The sequence below is a fragment of the Chaetomium globosum genome, genomic scaffold (genome assembly GCF_000143365.1).
Source record: "Chaetomium globosum CBS 148.51 scaffold_4 genomic scaffold, whole genome shotgun sequence".
Taxonomy (NCBI): Eukaryota; Fungi; Ascomycota; class Sordariomycetes; order Sordariales; family Chaetomiaceae; genus Chaetomium; species Chaetomium globosum.
In genome coordinates this window covers 578170-594893 of record NT_165979.1, presented here as the reverse complement: position 1 = coordinate 594893, position 16724 = coordinate 578170, and the positions used below count along the sequence as shown (strand labels likewise).

Genomic DNA, 16724 nt, shown 5'->3' with positions numbered 1-16724 from the left:
TGTTGGATAGTTAGGCTGATTCAACTCCAGACGAGCGCTTGCTGGTCAGGATTGTTTGGTCGCCCAGAGCTGCCTTTTGTTCAGTTCTTGACGCCAGGGATTGAAGATGGCCAGACTTTTGATTTTCGTTCATCTTGGGTAGGATCGCTGTTTGTTGCTGGCTCCGGTCGCTTGGCTCATTTCGTAGATCCTTGCCCGACAGAGGGCAGCAGCTGCCAAAATCTGCCGGGCGTCACCTCAGACGGCAAGCAGACCGAGGATGGATGGCTGACTTTGGTTTGGCGAGACGACCCAAGAGCGGTGGCTGGCTTGGCTTTTTCAATCCTTGGGTTCAAAACGAGAGCGCGCATCGCGTAGATTTTGTAACTTTGTGGGGTGTAGAGTGTGGGAAAGGTTCTGGGTTGGACGATGCGATTGGAGTGCGTAGCAAGGGAAATCAAAACCGTTTTGTGCAAAACAAAGTTGTCATTGGCGTTCCTGGATTGCCAGGCGACGCAGGAACGAGCAGAGGGTGGCATGCAAGGAGCATGCGCCGGAGCTAAAATTAAGGAGAGGTGATGAGTGGCTGCTTGGCATCTGATGCACCCTAGCATGAATCCAGGCACAACTTCTGGCTGGCTGGGGACTTCCCGGAGCCGCCCCATAAAACAGCCAAAGGGGACCCGCCCGCCCCTGGGTGCCTGTTTTTATACCTTCATTTCCCTCGTCGCCCGCGCTTGTCCACCGTTCCACCGTCTTTTCACAAAGCAAACATCGTCGTTCATTACAGAGTCTCGCGCTCGATCCATTCGTTTCTCCGCACCTACGATATATATCCTACGGTCTTGAAATCGCGTCAATTAACTACTCAACTCTCCCGCCTCGAAAATCCCGATCTAAACTCGCGCGTAATTCAATTGACCGCCTCCCTCCGACTACCGCCACAATGCTCGTCAAGTCTGTTGCCGCTTTCGCGGCTCTCGCTTTTGCCGCCAATGTCGCCGCCGAGCCGATGCCCTACAGGCCGACAATGATGAAGACCTCGACCCGCGCCCTGTTCGGTATTGCCCGTCGCGAGGAGCAGCCGGGGTACCAGCCGGAGGAGGCCATGTGCAACGACGGCAACACTTGCGAGGAGGCGTGCGGTGCCGGCTACCAGACCTGCAGCTCGACCGACAGCCAGGTCCACTGCTTCAACCCCACTGTCGGAGAGCTTTGCTGCCCCGACCAGTCTGGCAGTACGTGATGTCGATCGTACCGCGGTTGTTCTCTTGCTGACCATTTTTCTAGACTCCTTGCGAGGAAGGCTACTACTGCACCGCCGACACCAAGGGCGAGACGTGGTGCTGCCCAGGAGGGCATGGATCTGGCCGCCTGCGCCCGCCCGCGTACAGCGTGACCGGCGGGCTGGTTTCTCAGACCCCTCCTCCCGCCACCTCCACCTCGACCACCAGCACGAGCACTAGCACGAGCACCACCAAGGCGCCCATCACCACGACAACCACCACTTCCTCCTCAAGCACCGTCGTGCGCAACACCACCTCGGTCGCCGTCGACTCACCCACGAGCGCCGTGCTCCTGCCCAGCTCGAGCTCCATCCAGAGCAACTCGACCTCGGTCTCCACTGTCAAGCCCGCCCAGCCAACCGAGAGCAAGGGTCGAGGAGGGCGCCGGCAACATCGTCGGCCCCGCGACCGCCCTCGTCCTGCTGGCGGCCGGTTTTGCCGCCCTTCTCTAAAGCTCATAACAGCACCATCCTCGGCCCCAAGGTACTAGGGGGCACCGGGGAAACTGCTTTACGAGATTATGAGACACGACAAGAGACAAGAGACAGCGGCGCTACCTAATTTACCCCCTCCCTTTAATCTGTGCAGAGTTGGGATGTTGTGTGTTTCCGGACAGTGCCTTTTTTTGTATGCAGCCGGGAATGCTGGGGTTTGTTTATCCAGGCTAGGCCTTTGGATGGGGGCGGCGGATGGGGTTGAATTGTATGTTGTTGGCGCGCGTGGCACATGATGGGTTTGCTTATCCTTCTACTTGATACTCTGCCGGGGCACGTCCTCGGGCTTTCGTGCTTTTTGCTTTTGGTGCGGCCTGTACGGAAACTTGACTTCTTGTTCCTATTTGCGCCGGAGACAATAATATGCCAGTTTTGCACAGTCTTTGCGTGTTCTGTTTTGATTTCGAGTGTGAGCTTGTCGGGGCGTGTTTCCCGACTCACCTAATTGTAATGTTTTATAGTCCCAAGTTACCAGTGTCCTACCCTCCTGGGAGTTGGGTAGACCGGGATGAAGTAGTCTGTTTATAACTGCCGCAGCAGCGACTGTTCTCCATGCACACTCGGCTTACGGGCAGCAATGAACTCACAACATCTGTGAGCAGCGGCAATCTGGCAACCATCCTCTCGTCATTCCCCGGTTCCAGAGCTCAGCGAGAAATGGTCTTCCCTGGGCGCTTAACGACCTGGCCTTCCGTGTCCGCCACGCAGATTTAGAAAAGAGGGTCGGCCTTGTTCTAATTCTGCAAGTCAACTTGGGATCACTTGAATGGCGCGGACTCGAGGGATACGCCGAGAAGGTCGAGCTGTTGAATATGAACATGAGCAAGGAGGACGAGGAGATTCCGAAGTAGCCGCAACACCGACCTTACAGGCATTAGATGGTGTTGGTTTCTTAATCGCCTGGTTAGCACCAAGTTCTTTGCTCCAATCTACATATATTGTCTATCATGAACGTGACGCCTTGTTCTATGCAATGTTTTTAACCACGCCTACCTTTCCATTCGCCTCACCATACCTAGTACTCAGCGAACTCTCCCGGTCGCCTCCTCGTCCTCCCTTTTTTCACTCCCGTTTCAGCGGCATCCCCAGGAACAAGACAAGACAGTCAACCTCCGAGCCAACACGCCCCACTGTAACAGCCACGACTGATTCTGTAAGCCTGTTTTCTTAACCACAAACAACGGGAGTTGACGCTTCCGGCGACAATCCGGGAAGCGGTCGTGCGATGGGCGGGATATAACGGCGCTCGGCGGTGTTCGTTTAACTACGTACCAGTTCTTCTAGTTCCTGCCTGGCAAGACTGCTGTTTTACGAGGTATATCCGTATAGATACCTAGTGTGCCAGTGTCACTGGTCCGGGCCGTGCCTGTATGCCGGACGGAACTCTGGATCACACGAACTTTCCGCTTTTGGAAGCATGTCCTCTAAAAGGTGGCAGCACACATGGTTGTTAACACCAAGAATTTATATCCAGACATGGCCTCTCTCTAATTCTAGTAGGTGACTTGTTTGTCTGTTCCACGTGGAACGGGCCGAATGGCACCAACACTGCAAATGGGCACATCCGGGCTTCGGTTACTCACAACCCCAACATCAACCTAGCACACTAGAACCCGGTCCCCTCTTTTATCTGGGTTCCACGCCCTGGATCACAACTTGGTTGAGGTAGAGAGAGGCAAGGGAGAAATGACCGAGAGGTCTATTGAGATAGAGCTGCCTTCCGCGTTGTCGACATGGGGTTGATTCAAGGGCCGCTCCATGAGGCGTAGAAAGCTATGGATAACTCGTGAGAGATACAAGAGTGGCAAGGCGAGAAGGTGAGAGGTGGTCCCTCAACCCAGTTAGGTATTTATTCTGTTTATTTATGCCTGGAGGAACTCCAGGTTCCTTATTCCCTATTCCTTAGTCCTTATTCCTTTTCCTTATTTCCTTAGTCCCTATGACAAAAATGCCATGGCCTGCTCTAAGCACGGACCAGTTTTTTCTCTATAAAAAAACCCCAAAAAACCGGTGTCATTTCTAACCTGTACTGTCGACTTCTCACTGTAGAATTTTGGCTTTTTTCTCCTTTTCGACTTCTCTCGATAGCATCTTGAACTCTGGCATTTTTTGCTTTCTGCTTCCTCAAATCCCCCTCTCTTCCTCGGTCTTGGCGGTGGTGGTGCACGAACCATTTGATGCTTGACACCTGGCCAATCGGATCGCCGGAGAAAAGCCGCTAACCCGCACTTGGCATCAGGGCCCCTGTGACTCGCTGCTTCGCTCATGCTTTTGCATGCATCCGTCGCGCATTCCTTGACAATCACGAACCACGAACAAAAAAATTCGGATTTCTGTCAAAAAGTGGCGAAAATGAGGTGTTCAGGGTCAACATCTATTATGGGTTAACTGTACTACTAGAGCGACGCACCCGCTTCTTCGTCAGCAGCTTCAATCTGCGCTGATTCGGCCATGACGTCCCATTCCTGGAACCACGACTACAGAGAACAACGTCAACATTGCCAAGATTGCCTGGCTCAGCAGGAAGGATACCAAGCAAGGCCTACGGCTCGATGGTCGTCTACGTGACGAAGGGTAGCGAAGCAAATTGCACTTCTTTGACGCACAAAAATACACGGAACCTATCAGCTCTGTGAGATTACGCCACAGAGGTTAATCTTTACGGGATCTGATTACTGAAGCCCCTAGATGACGATATAGCTTACTGGAGACTCAAGAATGCGGCGTCATACATCGGCGATGAGGTCAAGCCGGTGCTAGAGGCCACCTTTTTTACACCGCGGTGCTCCATTTTCCCAATCCAAGGACTCATACGTTCTTTCCATCCCGATTTTCTGACCTAAACTACATCATCTCCTGATACTGTTATAATCATGCAGTCAGATGCCTTCTTCGTACGGCTTAACATACATCGTTGACTCCGCTATGGGGCCTACCTGCAGCAGAAAAGTTCCTGCAAGCTCTTTGGCGTGGCCGCGCGCAGCGGGCACGGTCACTCCTGTTTGTGTGTGTTGTTGCTCTCGCGAGGTGGGCGAGGTGTGCGTGGCAGACATGGGCTAAGCTAGCAGTATCTCTTATAACAACATCAGATGGTTTCATGGTGTAGTTGGTTATCACGTCAGTCTAACACACTGAAGGTCTCCAGTTCGAGCCTGGATGAAATCATTACAGCTTTCCTTTTGCCCTCGACCCAATCATTTTTGTCCGTTCCCGGATCTTCGTTAATATGTTGGCTTTGCCTTGTTTTTGCTCTCAACGAGGCGATCCTTCGACATGAGCAGGTTTCCTGGGGGCTATCGGAGATGGAGCGCCGTCCTCGGGACCGGGCCGGATGCTACAGTCGTATTGGATGCCGGCACTTCTTTGAGGCCTCGATGACGGCCCGCACACGTGGAGACTCCGCTGACAAAGGATCTCGTGAAGGCGAGGAGCGTGAAGGCGAAGTCTCAGAAAGAAAGAACGGCAGCATGGGGGTCCCTCGACTTTTGAACTACTTTTCTTTTGTTGCAGATGACTCTTCTCCCGACCGCCATCGGCGTGGGTGGGTCCACAAGATCTCGGCATCAGGTTGCCGGTCGTCTCCCTGCGTCACTCAGTGTTTGCTTGCCTTGTTCGTCAGCTACGATCTTAGGTTGTCTCGGGTAGGGTCGATGATTTGCTAATTTTTTTGAAAAAACATGGAGATGGTCGGGTCGAGGCCTTCAGTTTCTGGTGATTGCCGGTACGTACCACCTGTGTGGAGCCTCGGCAGTCAAGTCAACCCTGAGGAGATTAACTAAAAAAGCACTTCACCCCTTCACCTCGACATGACATTTGTGCAACCGTCAGATTCATCAATGTCAGCAGCCTGCTCCCTGATTGCATCTATCGCACCTGGAATGGACGCCAGCAGACGGCGCAAGTCCTGCTACACTCTCGTTCTAAAAACAAACGGTCTCTCGCCGCGTCATGTGCAACCCAGGACGCTTTTGGGAAGCAAACACCGCGCTAGAGGATGGGTGGCGTTTGTTCGCGAGAACTCGGCTGCATTGGCGTGCGCGCTTGGGCTTAATTCCTCTGGGGGCTGAGTGAAGCTTGGTACTTCGTAACGAAACCCGAGACCCCAAGCCCCTAGACCCCGCTTCTTCCGAAGAGAATATGCCATCCCATCTGCTGGGGTCTCGCCATTGGACTTCCTTGTCGTACGAATCACTTCGGACAGTAGGAACTCGTCGCTGGGGACGGCCTGGGACGATGATAGAAACCTGATGCGTTTTCTTGTCGTTGTACGTTGTATCAAGTCAAGACACACATGGGCTCCTACGCGCCGGCCAGCTGCAAGGTAAGGGTTCTTTTTTTGGAGCTTCGGTCAACGACTCCCAGAACCATGGAACTTGTTGAACCCAAGGCCCCAAGGCCCCAAAAGCAAATGCGCCAAGGCGCCGGCAGCGCCTCTTCCACCTCTGCCTGCGCGATGGCGGCTTTGTTCTGACTGTGCACACATGGCTGAAGATTTCCGCTTTTCCAGCCATCCATTGTCCTTGTCGCCGTTCTCACCTCCTTTATCCCTATCCTTCCTGCCCAGCATCTGGGCGGGAGGAAGGCGACAATGTCCCCACCCAGGCAAGTTCTAGACCAGCAAAGCGTGCCTGTTTGACATTCAGGGATGGGAAGGCCGGGTTCCAGGTGTGAATAGGCGGCCGTTATTGGTATTCTTCAAAGCTTGTTTTATTACCCCCCCCCCCCCCTGCCGTGCCGGGTCCCTTGCGACTCCTTCGATCTTTAATCACCAACACCCATCGAGCATGAAACTCAAGTAACATGGTCGGCGTCGTGATATATCCCTCCTTGACGGGCACGGCCGATCTGTCGAGGGTCGAAGCGCCAGTGACGTTTAAGGCCTACCTGCTCTGCGCTTTTGCCGCCTATGGCGGAATATGTGAGCCGAGTCTACTCACCCTGTGGCTTACCTCCGGATCCTACTGTGCTAACAACCTCGGTCAGTCTTTGGATATGACACGGGCTGGATGTCGGGCGTGCTCGGCATGCCCTTCTTCATCACCCAATACACCGGACTGCAGTATGACTACAAGAACAGACAGCCGATCGGCGTCAACCCGACCGAGTTCGCCCTGCCGTCGTCGACCAAGTCGCTCATGACGTCAATCCTGTCCTGCGGTACTTTTTTCGGCGCCCTCATCGCCGGCGACGTTGCCGACTTTATCGGCCGCCGGCCCACCATCATCATCGGCTGCGGCGTGTTCAGTGTGGGCTGTATCCTGGAGATGGCATCGACGAACCAGGTGGTGCTCTTCGTCATGGGCCGCCTGGTCTCGGGGCTGGGCGTGGGTTTCATCTCTGCCACCATCCTCTTGTACATGGCCGAGGTGGCACCGAAACGGTTTCGAGGTGCGCTGGTCTCGGGGTATCAGTTCTGCATCACGTTGGGGATCCTGCTCGGCGAACTGCGTCGTCTATGCGACTGCGAACCGCAACGACACGGGCTCCTATCGCATCCCGGTTGGGATTCAGTTTCTGTGGGCGCTCATTTTGGGGAGTCGGGCTGTTTATCCTTCGTGAGCATCACTGAGATTATATGTGTGCCGTCGACGCCGACTAACACAAACTAGCCGAATCGCCTCGCTTCCACGTCATGAAGGGCAAGATCAACGCGGCGGCAAGGGACCTCTCGCTGGTGCGCGGCCAGCCGCTCGACTCGGACTACATCAAGGACGAGCTCGCCGAGATTGTCGCCAACCACGAGTACGAAATGCAGGTCATCCCGCAGACGAGCTACATCGGATCGTGGATGGCCTGCTTCCCAGGGGGTCCTTGTCCAAAGGCAACGGCAACCTCCGGCGGCACCATCTGGGGACCGGCATCCCAAATGATGCAACAACTCACCGGGTTAGTACATACACGCTCCCCCTTCCAACCAAACAAAGCCAGCCACCCAAGCTAACACCACGCAACCCAAAAGGCGTCAACTTCATCTTCTACTTCGGCACCACCTTCTTCCAACAACTCGGCACCATCCGCAACCCCTTCTTCATCTCACTGGTCACCACGCTCGTCAACGTCATCTCCACGCCCATCTCCTTCTGGGCCATCGAGCACATGGGGCGGCGGCCGCTCCTCAACTGGGGCGCGGTGGGCATGATCGTGTCGCAGCTGATCGTGGCGGTGGTCGGGGTGACGGCGGGGCGGCCGGACGCGGACCAGGGCCACACCAACGAGGCGGCGGTGCGCGCCATGATCGCCTTCATCTGCATCTACATCTTCTTCTTCGCCGCCACCTGGGGCCCCGTCGGCTGGGTCATCGTCGGCGAGTGCTTCCCGCTGCCGATCCGCTCGCGCGGGGTCGGCCTGTCCACCGCGGCGAATTGGTTCTGGAATTGTATCATTGCGGTGATTACCCCGTATATGGTGGGGAATGAGCCCGGGTCGGCGGATCTGGGTCCGCGCGTGTTTTTTATTTGGGGGTCGTTGTGTGTGCTGTCGTTGGCGTTTGCGTATTTCCTGGTGCCGGAAATGAAGGGCCTGACGCTGGAGCAGATTGATTCCATGATGGCGCAGAGCACGCCGAGGAATTCGGCGGCTTGGAGGCCCACGACGACGTTTGCGGCGAGGATGGGGAGGGTGAGGGGGGAGTCGCGGGATGGGAGCGAAAAGCAGGGTGGGGATGGGACGGCGTAAGTTGAGGTTGGGGTTTGGGTTTGGTTCCATGGGACGGACATAGTAAGTATACTGTTTTATGTGCTAGTCTTACATGTGCATGCATAATAAAAAAATCATGGAATATTTTTTAGGTACCTAAGGTAGTTTAGGATGTCAACACCGACTGACTGTGCGCTGTTGTTTTTTGTCCCGAAGCTGACACCGGCAAGGCCGGGCGACTCAGCTTCCGGTTTGCCTCCCGATTGCGGAACCCTGGGAATTCGAAACTGGCAACGAAGACCGGATAATCGTGTTCGAGGACCGTTGTTTCCCGGCCTGGACCGGGTACCAAAAGGGAAAGCACACCGGGCCGGCGTGACTCACGGCCGAAATGCAGTGGCCGGATCGGGTCATGCAAGGACGGCCCGCAGCTGATCTCTGCCGAATTGTGTCAAGAGCCGGGGCGACGTTGACAGGTTGGGCAGGACAAAATTTTGGGGCTAAGAAAAGGAGGTTACTTAATTGTTACAGTTGGAGAAACTCCAAGTTCCTTGAATATATAAGGTAACCTGAGGCCGATTCCTTCATTGTAAGGTTTCGAAAGGAGTTGCATCCAGTGCTTCGTTTTCGTACCTTGACATACCCAAATCTGAGCACCACACTTGTTCCTTGACCATCAATTGAACGTTGCCTCCCCGAACACTCACAATGACATCCATCGCGGCCGAGTCTGTTTCGACCATTTTGGTGTCGTGCAAGCAGACACGCTTCCACATCGAGAGCCCAAACTACCGTGAGGTAATTTAATACATAGCAGTCGATACTGAAGCCCTTTCCATCATTGAATCAAGCGTTAACAGGCAGCAGCTCGATATTGAAGGCCTCAACATCACCGTCACATCCGGCAGTGGAGAGAAGGTGAAGGGCAAAGGCAAGGGAAAGGCCTCGGGCGAGGGCACCGAGATCCTCAGTAATGCCAAGCTACGCTTGAAGGCTGGGAGCCGGTATGCATTGGTCGGAAGGAATGGGTCGGGGAAATCTAGTGAGCTTGGGACAGCAGACGACCGCGCTTTTCTGATGGCTGACCGGAACCCCTTTTCACAGCCCTTCTGCGGGCCATCGCCGACAAGCTCATCCCGGGCATCCCGGAGCAGACCAGAGTGTCTATCTTACAGCAGACGAACATCAGCGATGTCAATACGGATGACCTCCCTTCTGGAGAAGTCCCGGGCAGCAGGGACGGCCTTACCGTCCTGGAGGATGTGGTTGATAAGGCCACGGCCAAAAGCGACCTGGAGCAGGAGATCAACAGTGAGTGTTGTGATGGAGCGGGTCAACGAACAGGCCTGACATCGACTAGCACTCTCCGCTGGTGTCAACGATACGGACGCTTACGGTGCGCTTCGGTCGCTGCGGAAACTCCGCCATGCGCGCATGCTGAAGCGGCTTTTTGTCCTCGACAAGGACGCAAGGCTGAGGAGCGGCGCACGTGGAATGCAAGCACGCAAGGCACTGGTCGAGTACGAGAAAGCGGTTGCTGAGTCTGCTGCTCTGTAAGATGCCCCTGAACCCCTGATTACTTCCATGATCTCTGACCATCCCCGGATAGAAACGAGCAGTCCACGGACGACATCTCACCCGAGACACTCCAGGTCGAGACTCAGGAGGCCGTGGATATGCTCGCTGATCTCCAGCTGCAGGTCGAGCCGTCTCTCATGGCCGACATTGAGTCGCGCGCCAAAAAGATCCTGACCGGTCTCGGCTTCACTGACGCCTACATGGCCAAGAAAGCGGACAGCCTCTCGGGCGGCTGGCGCATGCGCAGCGCCCTCGCGACAGCGCTCCTCCAGGAGACGGACATTCTCATCCTTGACGAACCAACCAACTTCCTCGACCTGCTGGGCATCATCTGGCTGCAGCGCTTCCTGCAGAGTCTTGAAGACCTGCCGGCCCCACCGACCCTCATCCTCGTGTCTCACGACCGCGACTTCACCAGTTCCGTCTGCACCGACCTGCTCATCGTCAAGGACAAGGACCTCACCTACTTCCACGGCGACCTACCGACCTACGAGGCCGCCCGGGCCGAGAAGAAGCTGTACCTCACCAAGATGAAAGAGGCGCAAGAAAAGCAAAAAGCGCACATGCAGGAGTCGATCCGGGCAGAATATGGCGCAGGGCCGCAAGGAACGACGACCAAAACAAAATGCGCCAGGCCAAGTCCCGCCAAAAACGCCTCGACGACCGCATGGGCATGCAAGTCAACGAAAAGGGCGGCCGCTTCAAGCTCAACCGCGACCTCGCAGGCTACCACTACGCCGCGCGCGACGAGATCGCCATCCCCCAAGACGAGCGGCCCGTAACCATCACCCTCCCCGACCCCAGCGACCTACGCTTCCCGGGCACGCTGGTGTCCCTCGAAAAAGTCTCCTTCCGCTACGCACTCCCCAAGAAGGGCGGGGGCGGGGGCGGGGGCGCAAGCACCAACCCGCCCGCCACCCTCCAAGACGCGACCCTCACCGTCAGCGAAGGCGACCGCATCGGCATCCTGGGCCTCAACGGTGCGGGCAAGTCCACGCTGATCCGGCTCCTCGTCGGCGCGAACCTGGCCGGCGCCCCGCCGCCGGGGTCGTCCCACACCGGCACCGTCACCACCCACCCGCGCCTCAAGCTGTCGTACTACTCGCAGCACGCCGTCGAGGAGCTGCAGGCGCTGGGGCGGGAGGAGGCCGGGCTGACGGCGCTCGCGCTGCTGACGCGCGAGGTGGAGGGCCTGTTGGATGAGGGCCAGCTGCGGGCGTTGCTGGGGTCGTTGGGCTTGCAGGGCCGCGTCGCGTCCGATGTGCCGCTGCGGAAGTTGTCCGGTGGGCAGTTGGTGCGGTGTGAGTTGGCGAGGTTGTTGTGGCGCGGACCGGGGTTGTTGGTACTGGATGAGGTGACGACGCATTTGGATTATGAGACGGTGGCTGCGTTGAGGGAGGCGTTGAGGGGGTGGGCGGGGGCGGTGATTTTGGTTTCTCATGACAGGTGATTTATGAGGGGCGTGTGCAGGGGTTGGTGGATGAGAGGAGGGGAGTGAGGCGGAGAGAGAGAGGGGGGACGGTTAAGGAGGAAGGTGGTGTATAAGCTGGCGGGGGGGGAAGTTGCCGGTGCTGGAGAGGGGGGTGGATCAGTTCGAGGAGGGGATGGAGAGGAGGGCGAAGAAGCTGATGGGCGAGTAAGGTTTGGGGGGCAGCCGTTTATATACCCACGGTGCTCTATGTAGAAATTGTATATCATCCCATCACCTCGCAACGCCCGCATCGACCAAAATCTTGACCCTCTCCCTCTCCTCCCTTCCGACCCTCACCCACCCACCCCTTTCCAACTCGACAATACTCCCGTCAACGCAGACCTTCCGCCACCTCGGATCCTCCTCGGCAACCGTCACCTTGACCTCGTCCACATCCTCGTACCCCACCTCGGGCATGCCCACGTGCTCGCCCTCACGGTACGCCGCCATCATGATCTCCATCGTCTTGGCCCCGCCGACATCCCCGAAGTGCACCAGCCGCAGCCGCCCGTCGAGGGGCCGGCTCTTGGGGGAGATGGCAAACGTCTTTTCGAGGTTGGACACCAGCGTCGCAAGGATGTAGTTGAACCCGTTGCCACCCTCACCCCCTTCACCCTCAACCCCCTCACCACTCTCACCCTCACTCCCACCACCACCACCATCACCACCCCTCCGCACCCCCACCACAACGTCATAAACATGCCCCAACTTCAGCAACTCCCCCGCCGCCATCGCAAACCGCTTCGCGCCATGCACGCGGTACGCCGGCGTGTCGCTCTCCCACACCAAACTGGCGTGGAAGCCGTACGAGGCGACCACGGCGCCGATCAGGTGCGAGACGGGGGTTTTGCGGTTGGTGGGGGCGTCTGCTATGGGGAGGGTTGCCGGGGCTGTTGGGGGCGTGGTGGTATTGGGGGGTGGTGGTGGTGGTGGTGTCGTCGGTCTCGGTTGGTGCAGAGATCAGTTTCGCGCCGGGGGAGAAGGAGGCGCGGAAGGTGGGGAGGGCGGAGGGCGTGCCGTTGAAGAGGGTGCGTAGGCCGAGGACGAGGGGGGAGGGGGTCGGGTTGGTGGTGGTAGTGGTGGTGTAGAGTGGTTTGTGCAGCGAGTGGAAGAGGGCATTGCCTGTGCCTAGGGGGAGCAGCGCGATCGTGGGGAGGAGGGCGTTGTCCGGCGGTGGGGGGCCTCGGTCCTGGCCGTTGAGGAAATCAGTCACGCCTCCGTCGCCGGACAGTAGGATGACGGTCCTCTCTGTCGCGTAGCCGTCTCTCCCTAGTCCTTGCGCAAAGTCCCGGATGGTGTCTGAGCTCTCCGTCACCGTCACTTGGTACCCTCCTTGACCCTTGATCTCACTCGACTCGAGACCGACAGCTCCTAACAACGAGCGGAGTACGCCCTGGTAAAAGTCCTCCGCCAGTTTAAGTCCCGAGTGTGTTGATACCACGACATGCACCTCACGCGGGGGGCCCAGGTGAGCTGGCGGGAGGCGACCCTGGCCAAGGAGAAACCCTGATAGATCCTCGGGTAGTTGGTGTTGTTCACATTGCACAACTTCCAAGTTGAGGGGCTTCTCTCCGTCTGAAGTTGAGCCCTCGACGAGTGAATATATCCGGTACCCACTGCCGCTGTCCTTCGGCACGACAAAGACAACTTCTTCCCGCTTGATCTTGGTTATGGCATCCTCCAGGCTTTCGCCAGCAGCGGAGTTGACATGTTGGGTTGTCATTGGGAAGGGTTTGTGGTGCCAGGCACTCAAGGCTCGGGCGTGCGGGGTAGGAAGCAACAGAAAAAAAGAAAAGTTAAACACCAGGACAACGAAACGAGAGAGGCAGGCGGAGTTAATATATAACTTGGTTATATGGATTTCTAATCTTCTAGCAACCCAGCCGAGGGCCAGTTATCGCGGCCTCCACAGCGGCGCAGCTCGTCGACTTAAGTCCGAGATGGACGAATCGCGCCATCACCGCCCGTGATTCTAGCGTGGGTGCAGTGGGCCGGCGTCAGCAGGAGCGGAGCAACTGGAAAGGAACAGCGGGGTTTCGTGCATCACAGGCCCCAGGGCTGCTCTCGGCGTCGGTCTTGTACAATATGCATGTCCAGATAACGCCCAACCCGTCATCCTCCGTCAGTCGCCGGCGCCGTTAGTGTAGTGCGAATTATACACACTTTTCGAGCTTCATTTCCCTGTGGCTCGGTTCATTGGGCCCCAGTTACTCTGTCGGATTCATCTGGTACCGGACGTACTTTTTCCTGTCCGGATATTGTCCAAGCTGCTCGTTAAATACCACCTCCAGCTTCTTAACCGCATCCTCTTCTGCCGGCTTCTCATCCGACATTGCGTCCTCGGTCTTGTCCGTTACCTGGTTCTCTCCGTTGCCGTTTTCTGCCGCATCGGGCGCTGGGTCCTCCGCGGACGGCTTCCCCAGGCCCAAGAGCCGGTAGGCGACGCTGCCAGGCTTGATGTTCGCTTCCTTGACCGGGGCTTTTTGGCGGACCCATTCCCTGAAAACGTGCCAAATGACTGACCATGGGGCATCCGTCTTCATGCTCCCGGGCTTGCAGTGGCTCCGCGTGGCGCGATATCCAAGACCGAGTAGAGCGCCCCTCACCGCGTTTTCCGGAGGGCTGGCGCAATGCAGAACACCGGACACGTGCGCTGGATGGAAGAAGAAAGGGTACGGATCGATGGCGGCCACCTGCGCTTCCGTCAGGCTCTTTTTTAGCTTTTTCGTGCTGTCGCCGTTCTCTTTAGATTCAGCTTCCATCTCTTCGGGAGAGGGCAGGAATTCCTCGAGGGCCGTCTGCAGCACACCCCTGATTCTATCCTTGGTGCCGTAAATCTCGGTGGGTGCCTCTTCTGTCTCTGCGATCACCTTCTTGACGAATTCGGGTGAGTGAATGCGCCCGGCGTACATCGGGCCCGCCAGATGCATCGTTGACCCGCAGTGTTCACACGAGGTTCCTGTCGTTGGCGCCCTGGTGAAGCCGTGCTTGTAAAACATCCCGTCGCCTTTCTTGTTCGGTGCGGGCTTGTTCTTCATGAGTAGCTGCGTCGTCCAAGCGCCGCAGCCGGTACCACAGCTGTAGACCACCATATTCTTGCCTCCCTGGAACTTGACCATGGACGGAGATTTCCTGATCCGGACGAAGACGCGGCTGTAGTAGTCAACTGACAGCGAAAGTAGTGGCTCCATCGCAAGGCCGTATCTCGCGGCCGAGGTCTCGATCGCGTGCAAAATTAGCCGGATACCCACCTCGTGCGAATACCAGCCCTTCACGGGGATGCCGCCATACAAGGAGTAGCACTTCTCCGGGTAGCCGTTGGACGCCCATACGCCCGAGTCCGTGCAAGTGACACAGAGAAGACCGCCGTCGTCACGGACAGCCTGAACGGCAGCGTCCAGAAAAGGGGCCGCGCTTCCGTAGGGATCGAGGTCGATAATGTCGTACTTATCGCTCGCCCCGGGCTTGTTCTTTGAAAGACTAACCCGCCGTAGCTCTTTAACGACGACGTTATACATGTGGGCCAGGGCATCGTCCACCGAGATGTTGATCTTGTTCTGGAGGCCGTTATGGGTGGCGTTGCGCCCGATCGCGGCTGCGGCCGCTTTGAGAATGTCGTTGGCCGTGATCGTGGTGGCAAACGGTATCTCGTGGGCGTAACGTAGGGCACGGAGGCCGCTGGCAGATAGGGCGTCAAGGATGGTGAATGGTATTTGGGGCTCTTTTTTGGCCTCAGTGCCGCCAGTTGCCGGCGCCCCTGCTTCAGCATCGACAGTGGCTTCCTGCTTGGATTCTGTGGGCTCCTCTGGCGCAGGCTCTTCCGTCGCGTCTGCCATTGCGATGTCGGCAGGCGCCTCGGTGGACTCGGTCGCATTTTCGTCCAGCTTTGGGGATTTAGTCGGCCGCTCCATTGGTGTCTCAATTGATGGTTGTTCGCCTTGTACCTGCTCCCTCCGCTTCCGTTTCTTATCGGCAAACTTGTTGGCCCGGGCCTTGCTAGCGGCTTGCTTCAGCGCAATGCGCTCCTTTCCGTAGGCCTTCATGGCGAGGATGGTCAAGTCGCGGTTGAACTGCTGAATTGGGTTGTAGAAAACCTGTTGCACCGTCTGACCATCCTTCGTCGTGTTTTCGGGGACGAGGATGTGAGCAAGGCCCTCCTTAACCGTGGTGTAGACGACATTGTCGTGCTTGATCCGCTGCCCCGCCGCGGGGGTCGCGCTGAGGTCGTGGGTTGTGTCTGACATTGTGCGGATGGATATGATAGGGACGTAGAGGGGTCGCGGTAGGTTCAGTTTCCTTGTGTGCCTGGTAATGTACCGAAGGGTAGCCGCCGGGGAGCCCGGGCGCATGCGAGCAATGGGTGGCGGGTGACTGACGCTGGAGTTGCTCAGAGCTGCGACGAGACCGAGCGCATCCCAAATTATTATTTTGGGGTTCTGCCGGGCGGTGAAGGCATGCCATTGACAGCCAAGACAAGAGACCCGTTTTCAACCCTGGTGGTTCTTGCATGAGCTCGAGGCACGTCGTTTGGGTTTCTGGACAGTGGCAGCCATTGACCACAAGCGGTTAACAACGCTCACTGTCCGGAAACTCAAGACCGCGCATTCAGGTTGAGGATCTCTACGAGCTCGGCACCGATTTCATCAGAGAATCAACTTCGAGTCAGACTTGGGTCATATTATGGAACGACACTCTTGATGTACCCTGTAGGATGCTGTATGTTTCTAATCAACCGTCGCAACAAGATGGTTCTCTTTCATCCGGTACATTTACAACCGTGGCTTCGCTTGCTAGGGCCTAATATTTCTTGGGTGCAAACCTTTGCCGCGGCTCCTGAGAAAAAGCCAGGGTCTACTATGGATGGTTATGAACTAACTGTCAACGTTAGGAACAAAAAGAACGCAGTTCGGCAGATGAAGAAATTGCCTTGACACGATTCCTCTCATCTGATCCCTTGCTGGCTTGGAAGACGTTGTCCTTGGTTTGCTTACGGTGAAAAGTGCTCGCTTCCTTCCCTGCGTATCGAACTTACCATGACTTCCATGACAGGGCCATTTCTTCCTGTTCTTTCCTTCCGCTTTGGTCCGTGTCTTCTCTCCTTCCCAGGCAACACCTGCAAGTGAAGTCAGAATGGAAATCCGGTTGCTTCTAAGATGCCACCCGTCCTCGAACTTCCCCATGACCACCCAGAGCCAGTCCTATCCAACTCGTTAAATCACAAAATATTCGACGCTGCACTCATCACCAACACCGCAAACTGCACTTACACTCGTTTCGACC

General features: G+C 56.7%; 5 protein-coding genes and 1 non-coding gene across 6 annotated transcripts; 4 read left to right on the top strand and 2 right to left on the bottom strand.

The window, feature by feature from the left end:
• Positions 1-925: 925 nt before the first annotated feature.
• CHGG_03900 (uncharacterized protein) lies at positions 926-1755 on the top strand (the record flags this gene model as incomplete). The annotated part of the gene is made up of 2 exons (XM_001223113.1): positions 926-1217; positions 1286-1755. The coding sequence occupies 2 exons, from the start codon at positions 926-928 to the stop codon at positions 1753-1755; spliced, it is 762 nt and encodes a 253-aa protein (XP_001223114.1).
• Positions 1756-4850: 3095 nt separating this feature from the next.
• On the top strand, positions 4851-4924 carry CHGG_11328. Its single transcript has one exon. It is a non-coding gene; the product is annotated as a tRNA-Val (tRNA).
• A 1635-nt stretch (positions 4925-6559) lies between these two features.
• On the top strand, positions 6560-7898 carry CHGG_03899 (uncharacterized protein; the record flags this gene model as incomplete). The annotated part of the gene is made up of 5 exons (XM_001223112.1): positions 6560-6737; positions 6841-6887; positions 7042-7147; positions 7369-7645; positions 7853-7898. The coding sequence occupies 5 exons, from the start codon at positions 6560-6562 to the stop codon at positions 7896-7898; spliced, it is 654 nt and encodes a 217-aa protein (XP_001223113.1).
• A 1205-nt stretch (positions 7899-9103) lies between these two features.
• On the top strand, positions 9104-11423 carry CHGG_03898 (uncharacterized protein; the record flags this gene model as incomplete). Its single annotated transcript, XM_001223111.1, has 5 exons — positions 9104-9188; positions 9500-9706; positions 9756-9948; positions 10005-10544; positions 10778-11423. The coding sequence occupies 5 exons, from the start codon at positions 9104-9106 to the stop codon at positions 11421-11423; spliced, it is 1671 nt and encodes a 556-aa protein (XP_001223112.1).
• A 252-nt stretch (positions 11424-11675) lies between these two features.
• On the bottom strand, positions 11676-13167 carry CHGG_03897 (uncharacterized protein; the record flags this gene model as incomplete). The annotated part of the gene is made up of 2 exons (XM_001223110.1): positions 11676-12221; positions 12490-13167. 2 exons carry the CDS (start codon positions 13165-13167, stop codon positions 11676-11678), a joined length of 1224 nt encoding a protein of 407 aa, XP_001223111.1.
• Positions 13168-13416: 249 nt separating this feature from the next.
• Positions 13417-15688, bottom strand: CHGG_03896 (uncharacterized protein; the record flags this gene model as incomplete). Its single annotated transcript, XM_001223109.1, has 2 exons — positions 13417-13459; positions 13686-15688. 2 exons carry the CDS (start codon positions 15686-15688, stop codon positions 13417-13419), a joined length of 2046 nt encoding a protein of 681 aa, XP_001223110.1.
• Positions 15689-16724: the final 1036 nt, after the last annotated feature.